Source organism: Pelophylax lessonae (genome assembly GCF_965119305.1).
Source record: "Pelophylax lessonae genome assembly, chromosome: 5".
Classification (NCBI taxonomy): domain Eukaryota; kingdom Metazoa; phylum Chordata; class Amphibia; order Anura; family Ranidae; genus Pelophylax; species Pelophylax lessonae.
In genome coordinates this window covers 372,204,752-372,226,637 of record NC_138772.1, presented here as the reverse complement: position 1 = coordinate 372,226,637, position 21,886 = coordinate 372,204,752, and the positions used below count along the sequence as shown (strand labels likewise).

At 39.1% G+C, this 21,886-nt stretch overlaps 1 protein-coding gene across 2 annotated transcripts in view; it reads left to right on the top strand.

Moving 5' to 3' along the window:
- The first annotated feature begins 10,706 nt into the window (after positions 1-10,706).
- DOK6 (docking protein 6) overlaps positions 10,707-21,886 on the top strand; it is an 805,177-nt gene continuing 793,997 nt past the window's right edge. The window contains exon 1 of one of the 2 annotated variants that reach the window (XM_082259321.1): positions 10,707-11,076. In XM_082259321.1, coding sequence (XP_082115447.1) covers positions 11,011-11,076 — 66 coding nt within the window. In that variant the 5' untranslated portion in view covers positions 10,707-11,010. The remainder of the gene's footprint in view (positions 11,077-21,886) is intronic. The other variant, XM_082259322.1, reaches the window with a different exon arrangement.

Sequence of the window (21,886 nt, the reverse complement as noted above, 5' to 3'; positions counted from 1 at the left end):
TAAATTATTAGCCATTTGAGTACCGCATTCATGAGGAAACACAGGAATCTGTATGACAAAGCTTGGTCAGAGAACCATCTCAATAATACAGGTGGGCAGCAAAACACCTTCCTCTTTCTCATTCCTCACTTTCCACCTCTCTGTCAATCTACAAGATTCTCTGTCTTTCCCCTATTCTAGAGGAAGTAGGCCAAACATACTAAGAAGGTTGATATTGTGGATAATTAGGACCCGTTATGGTGTTTCTCTAAAGCAGATGTTTAAGAAAATTGAAGTCAACTAACATGATAAATACACATTCTTCTTTTGTGTTAAGAGCAAAATAAAAAGGAATGTTGGATTCTGGCATTGTGGTTCTTGCATGAAAAATGTTGCTGGAGGAACCTGGTCAACAACAAATCTACAACATCATCTCTGCTGTCACAGTACAATTTGCCATCAGAAAAGTTAAAGACTAGTGTTGAGCGAACACGGACTGTATTATTCGGGTCCGTACCGGATAATTGGATTTTTGTTACCCGGACACGGACCCAAAAACTTTACTGTATGTTCGGGTTTAAAATCAGTGTTCGGTAATTTTATTTCCTGTTTTGTATGTAATGGCGCGCTTTTAATGGCGGGCTTTCAACAGCCAATCAACAAGCGTTTAACTGGTGTACGCCATCACAGCCATGCCTACTAATGTATTAGGAGCTGTGATTGGCCATCTGAAACATGTGACCCATGTCTTTATAAGCTCGAGAGACACAGCGCGGTGCGTCATTCTGCTGTAGTGTAGGGAGAGAGCACACATCATACGTGCTGGCTGCTGCTGATTAGGGACAGACAGGGAAAAATTGTGCCCAAAAAGAATGCAGGGACAGGTCGGAGTGTAGGCAGGGAAAGATATTTGAGAATTTTAGGGACAGGCTGGAGAGATTAGGCAGGGACAGATAGGAGACACAGGACAGAACAATCGTCCGTTAGCGATCTACATCGATTTTGCTGTGTGGGGGGTGGTGCAGTGAACAATCTTTTTGCCCTCACTTGAGCCCACTAAGGAGAAGGAGGAGGGAGAAACATATATTTTTATCAGTCTGTTGTGTGCAGCGTTCAGCTATATTTTACTACAGATTGCTGTTCTAATCTGCTATTTAAAAATTACAAATTTAAAAGGGAATTTTTTTAAGAGCACTTGCCATGCTCTTAACTACATTTTGCTGCCATTTGCAGCACTCTAGCCCTTTCCATTGTTTTTTTAGAGCCATTTTAGTGCCTGAAAGTTCGGGTCCCCATTGACTTCAATGGGGTTCGGTGTTCGGGTAAAGTTCGAAAAAAGTCCGGGACACGGACCCGGACTTTTTTTTCAAGTTGGGCCGAACCCACCGAACACGGACATTCAGGTGTCCGCTCAACTCTATTAAAGACCATCAGAATTCTGCTCCTTGTCTGTCTTTATAAACTGATTTTTAAAGCGCAACTCCTGGCATTGTCTACCCCCCACCCACCACCACCCACCACCTGCCTCCATCACCACCTGGTGCATCCCATGATTTTTTATTTTTAGAAGCTCTGTATACATACCATATTTTCTTGCAGGCTCCTTGTCAGTTTGATGATATCACCAGGACCTCTATTTATTCCTGTGGTGGAGGGGTCGGCTAATCTTCCCAAATAGCACTCACATATTGATATACTGTGAGTCCAGCCTGCTTGATGATCCACCCCCTCAGGGGGCATGTAAATGAACGGCTGGGCTCCCAGGAAATGGGTGAATGCCAAAGTTTTGTTCTGCAGGGAAGAGGACCTGCAAAGCTAAACTGAGCAGAAAATAGAACTGGGGCTTAAAAAAAAACTGTTTATATACTGTATATTGCAGTGTCATATTTCTGATTATTGTCTCTGAAACTCTGATTTTATTTAATGATAAATATTGCCTCATCTCTCCCTTTTACATTGCTGCCATGGGTATGTGTACAGGGGGGTGCCTGGGCACACCCTAATCCGGGGGTCAGAAACCAACGGATCGTGATCTACCTGTCATTCCCAGGCAGGTAATGGGTGGATCGCGATCCTTCCTTGCCAAACCCTGGAACCAGGACAGGAGGGGCTGTAGAAGTGGTCTATATCAGAACCTGTTTTTCCTTTTTGCAATGGCTGGAAGTAATCTTCTTCTACTCTCCCTCCCATCTGCATTCAACTGCCACAGGTGGAAAATACTGGAGATTAGTATATATGTATATCTATATATATATATATATATATATATATAAATATATTAGTATATACCACCTCCACTGCCCCTCCTGTTTCTCTTCTTTCTGTTTGCAAGTGCCTTTCGTGTTCTCCCCTAGTTCTTCCCCAACCCCTCCACCACATGGCTTCCCCTCCTTTCCTCTCCTGCCAGCTGCTGCACAGGATCATTTCAAGAAGGAGAGCAGGGAAGGGGCCCTTCATTTTCAGAATGAACACAATGGGTTATCAGTGCAGATCACTCACTGTGTTTATTCATAACTGAAACATCTGACTTTACTGTTTCCCACCCTGTCAGACTGTGACAGCATGGCTTGGTTTCCATCACCAGTGCTGTTCATGCTAACACATCCACCAGCTGCTCTACAGTGTTCACCAGATTTTAACTCTGTTACCTGTGACCTGGACGACCACTTGATATACTGTATATGACATGGTTGTAAATATCTTTCAAAAGTGAGTGGATAATTGCTGCACTTAGGCTCCGTTCACATGTAGGCGGTTTTGGGCGTTTTTGGAGCGTTTTTCTGCTCACTGATCAGCTCTCAAAATGCCCAACAAGACAAATCCCATTCATTGCAATGACCCCTGTTCACATCTGAGCGTTTTGACGCCCTAAGGAAAACGCCCAACGCTCAAAAAAGTACTTGAGCTTCTTTTTGGGCAGATCACAGGCGTTTTGTCCCATAGACATCAATGTAAAGTGTTATTTGGCGTTTCACAGGCGTTTTACAAGCGTTTTGTTGCTCCTGATCAGCTCAAACAGCACAACTCTCCACCCAGCTCTCCACCCAGCTCTCCACCCAGGTCTCCACCCCCTTGGCATGCCTCTGCTGTGAGCACATTTTCCTGAAACATGGAGAACAGCAGTTTCCTGTTTTAGACAGTTTAGGTGACCAGACCCTGCCATACCAAGGTGACCGTAATGAACTTTACTGACTTAGCCTGCTGCCATACCAGGGTGACCGTAATGTAGTTTAGGTGAACTGACTCTGCTATGCCAGGGTGACCAAACTCTTCCATGACAAGGTGACCGTAATGAACTTTACTGACTTAGCCTGCTGCCATACCAGGGTGACCGTAACGAAGTTTAGGTGAACTGACTCTGCTATGCCAGGGTGACCAAACTCTTCCATGACAAGGTGACCGTAATGAACTTTACTAACTTAGCCTGCTGCCATACCAGGGTGACCGTAACGAAGTTTAGCTGACTTAGCCTGCTGCCATACCAGGGTGACCGTAACGAAGTTTAGCTGACTTAGCCTGCTGCCATACCAGGGTGACCGTAACGAAGTTTAGCTGACTTAGCCTGCTGCCATACCAGGGTGACCGTAACAAAGTTTAGCTGACTTAGCCTGCTGCCATACCAGGGTGACCGTAATGTAGTTTAGGTGAACTGACTCTGCTATGCCAGGGTGACCAAACTCTTCCATGACAAGGTGACCGTAATGAACTTTACTGACTTAGCCTGCTGCCATACCAGGGTGACCGTAACGAAGTTTAGGTGAACTGACTCTGCTATGCCAGGGTGACCAAACTCTTCCATGACAAGGTGACCGTAATGAACTTTACTAACTTAGCCTGCTGCCATACCAGGGTGACCGTAACGAAGTTTAGCTGACTTAGCCTGCTGCCATACCAGGGTGACCGTAACGAAGTTTAGCTGACTTAGCCTGCTGCCATACCAGGGTGACCGTAATGAAGTTTAGCTGACTTAGCCTGCTGCCATACCAGGGTGACCGTAACAAAGTTTAGCTGACTTAGCCTGCTGCCATACCAGGGTGACCGTAATGTAGTTTAGGTGAACTGACTCTGCTATGCCAGGGTGACCGAACTCAAGGTGACTGTAATGTAGTTTACAGTGAACTGACTCTACTATGCCAGGGTGACCAAACTCTTCCATGCCATGGTGACCGTAATGTAGTTTAGGGTAAATTGACTCCGCTATGCCAAGGTGACCGTAATGTAGATATATATATGGAATAAAAAAACACAATTTTGAAGCCCTAAAACCCAATAAATGCCCCTAAAAAGTGCCTAGGGTTCTGGATCATGCCCCAGGGACTATGAATCAGGCAAAAAAAAGTTCTTAAAAATTGTCGTTTTTGATAGAGAGCCAATTATTGAAAAAATTTAAAAAAAAATAAAAAAAATTAAAAAAAAAAAGATTTCTTTGGATTTAGTGTCTGGGGGGTCTAAAAAGTGTACCTGTGAAGTTTCAGCTCTGTAGCATGTCCAGAACCATAAAAAAAAGATCATGCAGAAGAGGAGGTCCCTGGGAGGTCCAATGCAGAGGAGTAGGTCCCTGGGAGGTTCCTTTGCAAATGTTGTAAAAAAAACACTCTGCTTTTCCATTGGTCACCTCATTACACAAAAACACCTGTTAAAAACGCCCAAAAAAACGCCTGTAAAACGCTTGCAAACGCTTGCAAAAACGCCTATAAAAACGCCTGTAAAACGCCTGAAAAACGATAAACAAACACCTAAAAAACGCCTGAAAAACGCCAACACCTACATGTGAACGTAGCCTTAGAGGGGCCCTCTTGCATTCACTTGGTTTGTTGCAGATATCTCTTCTATCTGATGAGTAGCTGCCCTAAGGATCTTGTGGCAGGACATTGATATTATTTTCTCCCTTTTCTGAGATTTTGCTGTTTCTAAATGTAGGATTGCCAGCTATTTGTGAGCTCAAATAGAATTACAGTTTACACATAAGAAAGCTGCTTATCTAGTCTTCAGCCACTTAAAGGCTAAGTTCACCTTTTTTTTTTTATAAATTCCAGTTTCCCTATGTACTAATATATCGTTAATGGTCCTCTGTGGCAGAACAGAAAAGGCTTTCTCTATCTTTTAGGATAGGCCCTTACCTCCATTCTCCTATAGAAAACCTCTCCATGATAAGTCCTAAATTTGGTATTTAGGACAGAAAAACCAGTAAAAGGAAGTACCTCACTAGCTGACTTCATTAACACACACACCCTGCATCTGACCCCCCCCCCCCCCTCCAGGAGATTGCTCCCACCCACCTCTGTGCCCACATACAATCATCACAAGTCTTTATATCATTATCTGTTCTCATTAAATGCATAGCTAATGATTGATTTTTTTGTGCATGAGTGTGCTGGAGCTATGTCCCTGAAAGTCTGTAAATCCCACCATACACTATACAGTCTGATTGTACAATCTCCTTTAGACCTACCATCAACCATCAACTATGCAATGCAAGAGCCTGCCTGACTGGATACAGAGTGATTAGATAGATAGAAGCGTCCTCCTAATAAATAGTTTTGGTCAATCTATAGATATTCTAAATAGATTGTTCAAGTGGGTCTTCCTATTCCATAGTGTCAGTAAATCTAAAGGAAATTATACAGAGATTGTACAACCAGATCGAATATTATATGGCCACCTTTATATACCTAAAGTGTATTAGTCAGTCTTTTGGTGCTATTAATTGATAATGGTACCCCAAATTTAGAAGTAAACACACAATGTTGCCATGTAAAAAAACAAGCAACAAACACAGCAAAATGCCCAGTAAATGCCCAGTAAAAATATGCAAACTGCAACACGCCAAAATGTCCCATGAGCTACTTTGCCATATGCCATACGTTACAGCGTGTTACCGTTGAAAGTAATGGAGGTGTCTGATAAGCATCAATGCCTCTTGAAACCAACATGCTGCCTAATTTTCAACACAACACAAGACAGCAACACGCTACCGCTCCAGTGTGTACTGCACTGTGTGTAGTCCATTGTAATATTTGTGGCAGGCTTTGAAGGGCAATCATGAGGCTTTAAAGTTCCTTAAATGCCAGTAAAACCACAGGGTATTGAAGCACATGAGAACAAGCCCTTAAAGTGGCTGTGAAACTCTGATGTGAGATATAAACAAAACATATCTCCCTATAGTGTGTACTTGTCTTAATTCAGAGCACTAGGTCTCTAAACAAGTGCTGACAACTTTTCCTGACACCAAGAGAAAAAAGGTGACAGAGGAGGGAGCTCCAGCACACAGCATGTGACTGACAACCTCAGCTCTATTCCTGTGTGCTGTGTAAAGGGGGGTGTGTCCCTTCCCTCCAATCAGCTCTCAAAGCTCCCCTCACTGAGCTCTCTAGGGTGTGATTTTTAGCTCTCTACACTCTGTTTTCTGACAGCTCAAACAAGCTTTATAAATTCTGGAATTTGAACAGATGTAGAGAAGAGAAGACAGCGGATGAACAGGTACAACTTATGTAGGAGGATGTGTTTCATCTGTGTGGCACCTGAGGCCAGGCACTTCATTGGGTACATGCCCCGCTACAACAAATCTATTCTATTTTACTGTTGACAATCTTGCTCACTCTCCGGGTCAAAGCACATTCATTATTAGGTTATATAGCTTCTGCAAACCTGTAAAGTCCTGTTTTTATGAATTAATGATTTTATCATTTACCATCTGCTATAAATGGCAAATCTTTGATGTTAATGTTGTGGTGCCCATGCACCCATGAAAAGTCTATTCTTTCTATTTTGTCTTATAAAGGCGGTCTATTAAATATAAATATTTTATGTACAATATGTATTTATTTTATCTGCTTGGAATCTATAGCTTACGATACTTTTCTATGGTGCTGCAACACTCCTGAGAAATATCTTTTAAAAAATGTATTTGTAATCTCTTTCATTGTTGGATACCTTATTTGTTCAATGGGACAGAGAACATGATACTGGTTTACTGTGGTAGTACTGTACATTTTTCTAAATCTTTTCTAGTTATCTGCTAATGACTGCTTAGATCTTATATCATCAAAAGTGTCCTGGCTTCGATTCATCTCTTTATACATTATTTTCTTGTTGGTATCTCTGCCCAGTCAAAGGTTGGTCCTTTATGTTTTACTGTGTATCTGCAACACAAAAAAGCAATCCTTGAATAAAAACACACACTTTAATTATTGGCCTTCCTGTCTGATCAAAGATGCGATTGGTGTTGATGCTGCTAAAATACATAACCAATTTTGATCTAATTACCCTGAAAAACTGCTCCTTTCTAGTATATTATAAACTATGCATATTTCTGGATGTATATCCAAAGAGTTGTTATGTGGAGTGTGTGCCTCTGAAGCAGCCAACTTGGGTCCGGTGAAACCAGTCAGGCTTAACTTTACGTTCCACATCCATTCTCTCTCCTGGGACATTGGGGATCCCAGTTTCTGTGACTTGGGACTTCAACAGCTAAGCAGGAATCTTCCTGAAATAGAAATTCCAGTCTTGTATCTTCAGAGACGTCCAGAATGATAGGTAAAACATGCATGCAGCTTATGGAACATTTCATGACAATCTGGTCTCTGTGACACACATGGACAAGGATATAAGACACGGAAGATTCACTTCCAAGTTAGTGATGGAACATACTTAAGCTGGATACACACTATACAACTTTTGTTGGTAGATTTTGTTTAGATTTACCTTCAACTATGTTGTGCAAGGGCCTGGCTGATTGCAAACAAATTGAAAGTGTTTAGGTCTGACCTCGTATTATATGGTCTAAAGATAATTGTATAGTGTGTATCCAGCTTTACTTTGTGCAACCTGAAACATAATCAATGTGTGAGGGAGGTGATATCCATGTTCATAAATATCTCTTGCCTGATTTACCATTTCTGTGGCTATATGCCTACATACCTACAAAGTAGATATAACTGTACACAAGCAGTGAACATTGATCCTCCTCTGGATCACATCATACCCTGACTCACAAACTAACTGAGGATTTTGCTTATCATTTCACCATATATCTTGGATCTATCCTGTAACTAGAACTGTGTTGCTTGACAGAAATCTTTGGCTAGGTGCTAAGATATGCTACTTACATGCAATAGAACTCATTTGTGACCAGAATCCAATCCCAATCATTATTAGGATCACTAACCCTACCCCATTCACATATACAGTGTGTGTATATATATATATATATATATATATATATATATACAGTGCCTTTGCGAAAGTATTCGGCTCCCTTGAACTTTGCGACCTTTTGCCACATTTCAGGCTTCAAACATAAAGATATAAAACTGTAATTTTTTGTGAAGAATCAACAACAAGTGGGACACAATCATGAAGTGGAACAAAATGTATTGGATATTTCAAACTTTTCTAACAAATAAAAAACTGAAAAATTGGGCGTGCAAAATTATTCAGCCCCTTTACTTTCAGTGCAGCAAGCTCTCTCCAGAAGTTCAGTGAGGATCTCTGAATGATCCAATGTTGACCTAAATGACTAATGATGATAAATAGAATCCACCTGTGTGTAATCAAGTCTCCGTATAAATGCACCTGCACTGTGATAGTCTCAGAGGTCTGTTTAAAGCGCAGAGAGCATCATGAAGAACAAGGAACACACCAGGCAGGCTTGAGATACTGTTGTGGAGAAATTTAAAGCCGGATTTGGATACAAAAAGATTTCCCAAGCTTTAAACATCACAAGGAGCACTGTGCAAACGATATAATTGAAATGGAAGGAGTATCAGACCACTGCAAATCTAGGAAGACCTGGCCGTCCCTCTAAACTTTCAGCTCATACAAGGAGAAGACTGATCAGAGATGCAGCCAAGAGGCCCATGATCACTCTGGATGAACTGCAGAGATCTACAGCTGAGGTGGGAGACTCTGTCCATAGGACAACAATCAGTCGTATACTGCACAAATCTGGCCTTTATGGAAGAGTGGTAAGAAGAAAGCTTAAAGATATCCATAAAAAGTGTAGTTTAAAGTTTGCCACAAGCCACTTGGGAGACACACCAAACATGTGGAAGAAGGTGCTCTGGTCAGATGAAACCAAAATCAAACTTTTTGGCAACAATGCAAAACGTTATGTTTGGCGTAAAAGCAACACAGCTCATCACCCTGAACACACCATCCCCACTGTCAAACATGGTGGTGGCAGCATCATGGTTTGGGCCTGCTTTTATTCAGCAGGGACATGGAAGATGGATGGAGCCAAATACCAAACCATTGTGGAAGAAAACCTGATGGAGTCTGCAAAAGACCTGAGACTGGGACGGAGATTTGCCTTCCAACAAGATAATGATCCAAAACATAAAGCAAAATCTACAATGGAATGGTTCTCAAATAAACATATCCAGGTGTTAGAATGGCCAAGTCAAAGTCCAGACCTGAATCCAATCGAGAATCTGTGGAAAGAACTGAAAACTGCTGTTTACAAACGCTCTCCATCCAACCTCACTGAGCTTGAGCTGTTTTGCAAGGAGGAATGGGCAAAAATGTCAGTCTCTCGATGTGCAAAACTCATAGAGACATACCCCATGCGACTTACAGCTGTAATCGCAGCAAAAGGTGGCGCTACGAAGTATTAACTTAAAGGGGCTGAATAATTTTGCACACTCAATTTTTCAGTTTTTTATTTGTTAAAAAAGTTTAAAATATCCAATAAATTTTGTTCCACTTCATGATTGTGTCCCACTTGTTGTTGATTCTTCACAAAAAATTACAGTTTTATATCTTTATGTTTGAATCCTGAAATGTGGCAAAAAGTCGAAAAGTTCAAGGGGGCTGAATACTTTCGCAAGGCACTGTATATATATCTATATATATAGATATATATATCTATATATTCAAGATTCTAGCTATTTGCATATAGGGGAATGTGTTTTGCTATGAGAGAGAGGTTTGTTTGTGTGATTTTAGGTGTGCTTGTTGTGTGTGGTACAAATTTTATTGGATTTGTACATTTGAATCATTTTTGATTATCAATAAAGTATCGATTTAATATAATCCAGTGATTTGCCATATATATGTTGTTTTTTCCTCTGGTGGTTGAGTTAAATCAGGTTTTTAAACTCAGTCTTTGCTGTGTGTAAGAATGCTATTGGGGAACAGTTTTAATTTTATTTCCATTATGGCATTAACCCTAGATACAGTTAGAATATCATTAGAAAATATGTGCATTATGGCTGATTTTCATTCGACATCATGGATCAGGTGGGCACATTTGACGAAGCGTTGAAACAGATTTTGGGAAGTTAATTTATCTCTGTCATAGGCTTACCCTATGTGAGTGTGAGAGCAGTAAGTGTTGTCATGCAATTAACTAATGTCATTTCTTAATAACTATATGTTGCATATTTATATGGCAATATTACATATGAGAATGCCCTAAATACAGAAAGATGAATAATATAAACATCTTGTGCTTAACTGCAGAATAGTCATAGAACAATATAGCAGATTACAAATCATTTTATGACTCACTCAGTCTATTGCCAACTCTGAAAACCAAAGAATACATAATATAAGTTAGTATGGAAATGTCTCATTCACATTGACTTAAGAAATCTGTCTTGTGCTGTTCACAATACGACATCCCTGTCTTTTTCTAGATTATCGCCTATTCTACAATGCCTCGTTTTTGCAATTTAGATATTCAGTAAAGCATGCTTGGGGGAGAGGAGGGGGCTGAACACTGACACTGAGTGGCTGCTTTTGCAGCTAGCTCCTGCTGTTGGGCTCCTAGACACAGAGACAGCTCAGCCAGTAAGAGAATGCTGTTATTGGACTCAGAGCCAGTCAGCTAGTATAGCTGTTGGACTACTTTACACAGAATCAGCTCAGCCAGTCTACTGCTGGACACCTTAACACAGGCAGTCTGTCATCTATCGCTGCTGGTATTGCCGCCTTGTCAAACACTTGCAGTAGCTTGGGGAGGGTGCATGAAGCAGCCACTAAGGAAAGACGGAGCAAAGCAAAACACTTAGAGGGAGCACACTATTCACTATGGCATCCAACTTCAATGATATTGTAAAGCAAGGTTATGTAAAAATCAGAAGTAAAAAGCTTGGGGTAAGTCTTTATTTTTTTACCTTGATTATTATTTTTCTGGCTTATTGCTTTTTTTTTTTTTTTTTCTACTAGATTCTGCGTTACAGAGATCTATGACAGACAGCTACTGTACTATCTTTAGCCACTCTGGTGTATACTGTATATTCCAAAGGGAGAGATGAGAATGCGTAAATGATTTTGTGTACAGCAGGATTGTGATTATCTGCATTTATAGAGCAAGTGTGTGATGATATTGATGGGGGCAGAGACGCATGGGGGAATTCAGCTCTTGTTGTGATTGTGTCACCGGCTTTTACTTCCTACCCTTGCCTCCTAAAGTCTTATGTTTTGTCCTAATGTCAAAGACAACAGACTGATTATCTGGTTTGGATTCAGAGGAATAACCTTGCCAGACACTTCAAAGCTATTCAGTGTGTTGCTGTGGACAGCAACCGCTGAGTGGATTAAGTATAGTCTAAAGAATGGATCCACATGGGAATTGTACTGTGGATAACAGGCTATTATTTGTTACGTTGTATTGCATTGTGAGGATTAATCGACTTTTTCATGAACAGATACAGTGGATTAGCAGGGTACAAAAAGTATGGGAGCTGTGGGATAATTATCACCAAACTGTCTTTTATTATTGCTCTCAGGTTCACGTGCATGATATTTATCTGAGACTTTTGGAAATGCTTGCTGAGTGTTATTTAAGAACACATAAGAGAGCCAATAATTGTCACTGATAATGTGGGTAAGAACAAGTGCTGCAACTCATTCCCTGATGGTGTTTTCTAATCTCTTCTTTTACAAGAATTGAAAAATGTCAGGACTTGCAAGGATTTGATTCAGCAAAAAGCTTTTACTTGTTGTTTAGCCGGGGATTGCAATGAACAAGCTTTGACTGCATAATGTTTAGCCGCTCTATTTTATTACATTCATCTAGTTTAAACGAGCCCATAAACAATGGATGAGGGATGAACATGTTTTGTGGAATTGAAAAGGTAGACACTAATGCTGTGATGGTTATCTTATCTTGGGCACATGGCTGAATGATTAAACATCTGACTTGGACTGTGTGATGCCAACAGACAGGCAGCAGCAGGCTGGATGCAGAGTCTAGCACCTGTGTTATCTAGAGAACTCCTGTCAAATAATGATCCGCTTTCCCAAACTGTGTCAGATAAGCCAGAGTCACTCAGAAAATGAAAATTCTTCAAGTAGCTTAGAATTTAGCTGCCTTTCTTATCGCCCAAATAAATGAATATAGTAGTGACATAGGAACATTGCATATAGCTTGTATTTTTCTGTCTGTTTCCTTTCTTATTTTAGTGCACAATCCTTGGAATTCATAAAGAGTGTCATAGATAATCTTTGGAAATATGACTTACCAGTAGTGCGACAAACAGCGGAACTTGTGACAAATTCATGGTATGGGAATCTGTCGCAACTCTGATAGAACTGTTGCAAGCATCTTTCCTGCAAAGTGGCAGAGTTTTACAAGCTATTTGGAGAAGTTAAGAGTAATGAAAATGTATCAAATATCGGTTCTTGAGGAACTTAAAGACAGTAAAAGTGATGTAAATAAGAACTACTTGAATTTGTTGCCCATTAACAATAAAAATGTTGCAAGGAATTTACCTCAAGGGTTCAGACTACATAAACATCACCAGAAATTCATTGCAAATGCCTTACTGAATCACCTCCAATGTCTAATGTTTTTGCTAATTATCTTCCTGTGTGTGTGTTAATGAGCGTTCATAAAGGATTATCAACCTACAACTAGCATTTTGGTTATGCTTGTGAGCTCAATTTCACCTAACAGCTTTTTTCATCTGTTGGAGATTCTACAGGTGACTGCCCCTCTTTGAAGTATTTTACCATCTCACCCTTGTTACTCTTGCTTGAATAGCCATAATCCTTTTGTATTTTAATAAAAAGAATAACAAATTCAGTATAGAGATGGAAGCAGATTTGTAATGGCCATGACAAGTTAGTAGACCTAAAAACACAGGAGAACGTCTTAAGAAAGACTTCAGAATAAGCCAGGTGGTGACTCATTCTGCTTGCTTGTAACAGAAATGTCAGTTATGGATAGACTTAGTCTGTAATCCTTTTTTTTAGGTCTACAGTAAGGATCAATGTATCCTCATTTGCTGCATGTAATCATTAAACTGGGTAGGGGCAATGCAGTGCACAATAAAACGAAATACTATATAGGTGTTTGTGAATGCAGGTACCAATCCAGCATTTTAGTAAGGAGTTGAGTGTAAAGTTTTGTTGCATTTACCCAAGACCTCTGCAGGCCCTTATTTGTCCTAATGGATTGCTTACTTTTTTTTTTACTTTACTTCATCAAGCCAATTACCTTGTTCAGATAGCTGTTCAGATAGATGTTCTGATTTGAGGTCATTTTGTTTTAATTAGGTTTAGACCTATATGATATTTTGATATTCACCCAACAAAAGTAAATGTATATTAGGCAGACATTTGTATCTTTTAAAACCCTGTTTCCAATTGCAGTGCAGAGATTAGCAAAATATATTAAGCAAATTTGGCCTGTCTTAATTTGCATTGTGCATAATGAACAATCAGGTACCAACTACATACATCACTCATATACTGTATGTGCAAACATAAAAACTAAACATACTAAAAAAAAATGGAAACGGTAAACAGCAAAATCTTTATAGAATGTGCATCAATGTAACCCAGGGACAAGGAAAACTTTAGGTCACTTACTATAGTGCAACACAGTGGAATTGCAAACTACCTGCTGCAGATAGCATGGTAAATGTATTTTAATGTCCAATAGAGTGATTAGAGTGAATAGAGTGATTATAGCATATAAAAAGATAAAAAGAAAAATGCTACATCTGTTGCAATTTACAACTATTTTATAATCCACTAATATATATATTACTGTCTTGTACTTACTGGATGACTCTGTGGAATAATGAAAAATGTATATATATATATATATATATATATATATATATATATATATATATATATTTATACATATATATACATTTTTCATTATTCCACAGAGTCATCCAGTACAAGACAGTATCAATTTACAGACTTCACACCAACCCAGAGACAGACCAGAGAATCCACAGCACAAATGCATAACATAGCAAAGATTGTGAAAAAATATTTCAGGAAAATCACCTTATAGCGAGGCAGGACAATGGCATGTCTCTGGGGCATCCTGAAGTTTAACGGCATGGAAGGACCAAACCGTATAAAGAAAATAAGAGGGGGCACTCTTACAGTAATGAATAGACAAAACAGGGGAAGAAACAGACCAATAAAAAGACACTGCGTTGGGTATGTGGGAATTTAAGCTATGGGAAAAAAGGGACTGGGGGAAGGAGAAAAAGCTTAAAGGTAAGGAGGGGGGGGGGGGTGTTGAGTACATCTCTTAAGTAATATCATGCAATAATAGCCAGAATAGACCATTTGATCTCTATTTGGCTTAACATGTGCCATTATTGACAAAGGTAAGAATGGTAGATTTAAGAAAACTTATATGAGTTCCAATAAAACCATGTTTTTCGATGTTGCTGCTCTTTCTGTTTAATTACTGTCAGAAGTTCCTTCATCAGTTGGATGTCATTAATCACAGAAATCCATTGTTCCATCGAGGTGGGTTCAGTGTACTTTCATATCTAGGGGTATACAGATCCAGGCTGCATTTATTAAGTGGACTAGAAACAATTCCTTGTAGTGCTTTTTGGTTAATGGAGTTAAATGTAGTAAAAGCACCTCATGATGGTTCTAAAGCTGAACATCAGTAAGTTAAAAACTATTTTCTTTTCCCAAAAAGAGTGTATTAGTGGGCAATGCCAAAAATTTTGAAGGAGAGTCCCATGCTCCCTTTGACTCCTCCAATCTATGGTGTGGTGGTTGGAAGCATTTTGTGTAAAAGGGAGGATACCCTATACCACCCGGTTAGGAGTTTATACCCAGCCTCCTTGAATCCACTTGAGATCAATGGCTTTTGCACAAAGGATAAAATATGGCTTTGTTTTTTTTCTGTAAAAAATAACCTAACTCAGTCTCCCATTTACTCAGAAATGGTGGGCTGTACCCCTCACCTGGACTCGAGAGGAGCTTGTAAGATATAGATAAGGCATGTTGAAGTGGGGAGGCATTCTTAAAGTAATTTTCAAATGTGGAATAGCAGAGGATTTTACTCATTTATATTTATAGAATTGAACTAGTAAATGTATAGTGCATTTTAAATGTTGAATTTCCAAAGATGCAATCTTCAATATATTAACTGTTGTGCAATATTGTTATGCATACTTTTCTCGTTTTTTCAATTCTGCTTCGGATTATGATGGAGAAGCATTTCACCTGTTGTTTATCCTTTGCCTTAATGGACAGTAAAAGCCAACTCTTGTCATTATGTGCAGAAAGCATGCCCATCCAAGTATTTAAGTATGTAAACATACATTACATCCAGAGATAAAAGTTTATAGAGAGTACCATATAGTTTGCCTTCTGGCTCCTCTCTGTGAAAGACTCAGTATGAGGAAGGAATGAATTCCCTAAACTATTTGAGTAATACTTTTATTTTTTAGAAAAATAATAATAAAAACATATCCAAAAGGCATTTATGAGATTTAAAAGGGAAGAAAATGTGGCCTTAACTATTAAAGCTTTTCTTAAGCTATTTAATACAAGAGACAGCAGTAGTAAAAATGAAAGCAATGATACAATGTGAAAGTTTTTGGAGAAATTTAGTAGTGTGACATTTCAAAGGATTTCTATATCATTACTGTTAGTATGACTATTGTCCATTTATAAAATAAGTGTGTTTTCCAGAATGACCTATTATCTTAGGCTCTGTTCACATGTAGGCGTTTTGGGGGCGTTTTTCTGCTCTAGGATCAGCTCTCAAAACGCCCAACAAGACAAATCTTATTCATTTCAATTGCCCCTGTTCACATCTGAGCGTTTTGACGCCGTGAGCAAAACGCCCAACACTCAAAAAAGTACATGAGCTTCTTTTTGGGCAGATTACAGGCGTTTTCCATTGGTCTCTATTCAATCTAAAAATGCTTGCACAAAAAACGCCTGTAAAAATGCCTGTAAAACGCCTGCAAAAACGACCATAAAAACGCCTGAAAAACGCCCAAAAAACGCCTGTAATAGCAATGCCAAAATGTGAACGTAGCCTTATATTACAGATCTGCAACACCAAATTGCACTAACAGGTAGCAGCAAAGGTTGAATCTGAAATTTAGAGCTGTGAGCTTAAAAAAAAACAAAAAACAGGAACGATGGGAGTAAAGGAGGACCCTCTGTAGACAAAAAAAAACCAAGGATTATCAGTCTATCTGAAAGACCACGCCTATAAACAGTAAAGAACAATTGTTAGTTATTACAGAGTTTATAAGTCATAAAAGTGATTATATTTTATACTTAAAAAAACAGTTTGGCAGCTAGGTATCTGATGGACAGCATCAGTCAGGCATCTAGTGGCCCAGCGACAATTGGTTAAGAAAGATTTTAATTTTTTCACTGGAGGATAAGATGGGGTTTTTGTTGATCAAGTACATTGCTTCATGTGGACCCAAATGATATAATACTGTATTTGTAACTGTCACTCAATAATAGTCACCTTATGCAGGCTGATAGTTACATCATTAATTTCTATGCAGTTACAATATATGGGTATTTAAAATATTATACCTTTGTATGGAGTGCAAATACCACTGAATTTTGAATTAATATTGATAACCTGCCATTCTCTCATTACTATTTCAAAGTAAAATAATTATTTCCTTACCTTGTTTGCAGTGAATATTGGGCATGTATGCTACATGTATGGATAGAGGCCAGTTATGTTCATTTGTTTCCACAACATCAACTCTTCCACGCAACCTATTGTGAGAAATAACATTACATCTTTTTCTCCCCAGAGGCCCTTTGCACCACATCCCATGGTTGATAGCCAATATAATGTGCAAGAGATGGAAAGGGTGGGCAAGATTTACCACTACAAAGAAGTACCATATGCAGCGCCTCGTACTGTTACAGTTATTTCAGTAGCAGTATCAAGGGTTGAAAGAGGACTCTGATATTGAGTCATGTTCTTTTTATCCATTTTAGGCAATTCCGTTACAAAGAAAACCTAATAATAGATCTACATAATTAATGTCTTAATTTACTTGGGAACAAGGCACCTAGAATGTATTCTTGTAGTAGAACTTTAGCAAAGACCTTTAGGAGAGAATCCTGTCATCAAGAGTTCTGGCCACACAAACGGGAAAATGTACAGTTTAAATAGATCTGGCAAGATCCTGTAACTTACAGTAAGAACATGCTGCTGCAAATCCCAACAGAATTTTTCCTATAGTCAAACTTAACACTTTCAGTGCCATTTCACACAAACCTAAGCACCATCATTAAGTATGTTATCAATATAACTTATCATAGCATGCGCCTCACAGCACAAGCATCCCATAGTATCAGGATGTTATGCTAAGCCACAATGCTTGGTTATATTTAAATATATACATACATTGGTAGAATCAGGGCTTTCATTACTGAAATGAAGTGTGAAAAAAGTGTTGTCCCTTTTACCTTGACATCTAATCCTAACCTGACCCTCCTTCCCAACAAAACAGAAATTGCTGGGGCACAAAAGAAGGTACTTAAAGGAGATGTACAGCCAATTTCCTATGGACCACAGGAGTGCAGTTTGTTCTGCACTCCTGTGACCCATTTTTCTCCTCTTTCTGTATCATCCTTCCCCACAACATTTTCCTGCTGCTTTTGGACTCAGAATCTGCAGGCTGTAGTGATAGAGAGGGAAGTCTCACAAAGGGAGGCTTAGAGGACAACATGTTAAGCAAGGAAGAGGGTCATGGGGCCACATTGAAGAGGGCCAGGTGACAGCCTGACCCTCTGCAGAATTCTCCTACTCCCACCCCTGCTGCCTCCAGCAGCATCCTTCATAAGTAAAGTGTTTCTTCCACAGCTGCTGGAGCACAAGAAAATATTTCCAAATCACCCCCCATGCCCAGCATCGCAATGCCATCTTAGAAAAACTGCTGCAATGTAGTAGCATTAGTTACAAACACATAGGACTTATTTCAATGTTCAGCTTAGGATGCATTATATATGTATTTTGCACGCATTTTGATGGTAAATAACGCTTCTCAAAAAAATCCTCCGTTATGGTTGTCTATTGTATGGATTCTTGTACTATTATCTTGGCTAATAACGCTTTTTTTTTTTTTTAACAATATATTTGTATTGAAAGTTTTCAAATACATGTCAAAACAATGCGTAGTAGCTGGGCTATGTGATAAACATATGATAAAACGTATTTCTTATATCAACAATGTGTAATGATGCACTGAGTTAATGTAAATTCACCCAATAAAGTTGTTGTATTATTCAAAGCATACGTACCAAGCTTTTTTTTTCCTATAGCAGCGAATGATTGTCCACTGTTATTAGGAGTTCATAGGTATGGTGCAGTTGGGTCATATTGATCACGTCTCTAAGTTTTGGGGGTGCAGGTTCCCTCCACATTTTCATAATAGATAGTCTAGCTCAGCCTTTTTCAACTAGCATGACTAGGTACCCTGGGGTGCCTTCTGGTGTCTTTAGGAGTGCCTTGGAAAATTGTCTAGAAACTGCCCAAATTGGATACAAGTCAGCAGGTGGATGAAGCCTGCCTAATAGTTACATAAAGCCACAGGTTTTCATTGTGCACCATTACAACCTTCTAGCCGCCAGTGTCCTAACAACCAATGACATCATCGGTTGATAAGAAAAACATTAGGGACCTGCATAGCACCCTTGTTTGCCCTTCCCCTGCCCCTTTCTTCTGAAAGCCTGAGGAAAAGGCAGCATTATTGAACAATTGGCATAGGTAAGGGCTTAGGGTATTTTTAAACTGCTTGCAATACTCCCCTGGCAGGCCATCTGGACCTGGCAATTTACCGTTAGGTAGCGATTTATTCGCTGTGGCCACTTTCACTGTAGTGAATGGGGTGTTAAGAGTCTGTAGTTGTTCAGGGCAAAGAAAGGGAAGTTTGATTTGTTGTAAAAAGGCTTCTATGGTCATGGGCATGGGGTGGGATGTGGAGGTGTCGTCTCAAATGTTATATAGGGCTTCATAGTAGCTACTGAATGCGTCTGCTATCTCTTGTGGGTTGGTTAGTTTGTATTTAGAGAATGGGTGTATAATATAGGGAATTTTGGATTTAATGCGTTGGCATCGGATACGAAGTGCTATCATTTTCCCCACTTTGTTGGAAGTTGTATAATGTTTAGCTTTAAGGTTGTGTTGCTGTTCTTCAAACGAGTCTAATAATAGGGCTCTGAGTTCCTGGCGAAAATCTAGGAGTTGGTGCTGAATGGTTTGGCTAGGTGTGGTTTTGTTTTAGGCAATTTCGTTTGTAATTTAGTCAATGTGCTGTGTCTTCCTTTTTTTGGCCAGAGAATTCAATTGAAATAGTACACCTCTGATAAACGTTTTATGAGCCGTCCATATGGTAGCTAGGTCTGACACAGAACCAATGTTGTTATCAAAAAATTCCTCCAGTTGGCTCTGTAGGTGATCTGCATAGGGGGAGGTTTTAATAACAAACATATTAGCCCTACAAACCTTGTAAGGTGGTGGGGATGAGGGATTGGAAATGGAGATAGTTGCTGGCGCATGGTCAGACCATGTGATTGTTTCTTTCTGAGACCTGCTAACATTCTGCAATATGGGGGGATGGACACACATGGAGGACAAGGCGGGGCACATACACATACGGACCATCTGTGAGGTAAAGGACAGTTTGGATTATCTTTCTCTCTTATCGCTTGTTTGATATCGATTCATAGCCTCTAAAAAAATTCCCCTAAACCATTATTTCATAGGGAGGGGACGTCTTACATCTAATATGATATAGGGAGGTGGATATCCATTATTGATTCATATTTTGAACCTGCAATAAGGTAAGGGTTTAGGAATTATTATTTATATGTGTTCCTTACCTTATATACCCTTATATCTCTTAATGAGTATACATTTCCATCTTGTTCAGGTCTTTTCAGGGTCTTATTAGACACCTGACCCTGTTTTTTGGATTTACTAAGGAGATGATTCAACCTACAAGGTATATATATTCGGTCCTTTTTGCCATATCCTTATCTCTTTACCTCAACTATATATACTACTGGAATCTTATTTTTCTGTAGGTCTTTAACAAAGGATATCTAACCCTATACACCTTGGGGGTTTATCATATATTTGATTATCAACATACATTCTTTTGAGGCTCTATATATAAGGTATTTTGATTATTGGAAAAATAATCAAAATACCTTATATATATAGAGCCTCAAAAGAAAGTATGTTGATAATCAAGAACAGAAAAAAAGAAAAAACAATATATAGAATGTATAAGGAGGGTTATGGAATCATATCATTTTTTCTTTCTGGTTGAATTGATACATTTTATTTCCTATTCTATATTCTCTTTACATTACTATAGGGGTCACCCCCTGTTGGGTTAACCAACAGTTGGTACTTACAAGTACCGAATACCTTATGAGAATAATTTGCTTTAATAGGTAATTTTTTGGAGTCTCATTTATGAATATATGTAAACCTTCTGATAAACAGGCCAATATACAGATTTGTCTCATTTATTATATAGGTTTCAAACTTACATATAGCTCTTTTTGAGTCCACTTTTCGCCCACTGGACTCTATTCCTCCCCTCATCTGTTCGTTCTCTGTGTCCGGCCGGGAGACATTTTGCCATTTAACAGGGTATCTGACTTCTATGACGCATGTATGTATATATGCGTAATGAGAATTGGAGTATTTTGATCATATGTGCTATCATATAAATGCTCTATAGTTGTTAACTGCTGTTTTTTCTTTATTTCAAAGAATTGTTTTTGATTTAAACTGGTCCTGAAGAAGCATATCGCGAAACGCGTAGATCCATTAATCAAGCAATATACCTAACCTGCTAATCAAGCAATGTACCTGTAACAGTCAAGTATCTTCATATATGTAAAATCATTGTTCTAAACGAACATACTATGATGGAACATTCTATGTGAACTTGTTTTCAGTTAATTCTTTGTTTGTTAACATGATTTTCCTAGTGATGGTTGTTTTTCCTTCACTATTTTAACTTATTTTTTCATGTAATAAAATGTATTGAATTTTTAGATATGCTGAGTCACATTAATTCATTCCATTATGTGCCTTTGAAAGTCCAACATTTTGTGGTATGACTGTTTGGTTTCCAAGCAAACATTCCTCCTTTTTTCTATATTATTTCCTGGATGATGGCACTTTTTGGGTAGTTCATTTCCTGTGTATTCTGCAATAACCATTTGTCTAAAAAAAAAAATTGTCAATATGAAATTACTTGTTATGAACAGGAGAAAAGAAGGTGTACCCATGCTCTGTAGTGTGGAGGCAACTCCAAACACCATATAAAGCATTAGTATGGAGAAATGTTACCATGTTGGGGGTATATCAGGGTCGTGGCTTCGATGAGTCAGTTATTGGGTCCGGGACCACATTAAATACAACATATGGCACTTTTCCACTGCAAGTACCGGCTAGTACCGGCTCGGCTCTACTCGGCCCTGCTTGGCCCGGTTTGCTTTTCCACTGCTGGTACCGCATGGTATAGTGTCGGAACGGTTCAGTACGGTACGGTATAGGTTTGCTTTTCCACTAAAGTAGTACTAAAGTTAAGTGGGTGGGATAACAACGGGGTGGGTGTGATTCTCTGACCAATCAGTGGCTAGTAGGGTTGAGCGGACACCTAGATGTCCGTGTTCG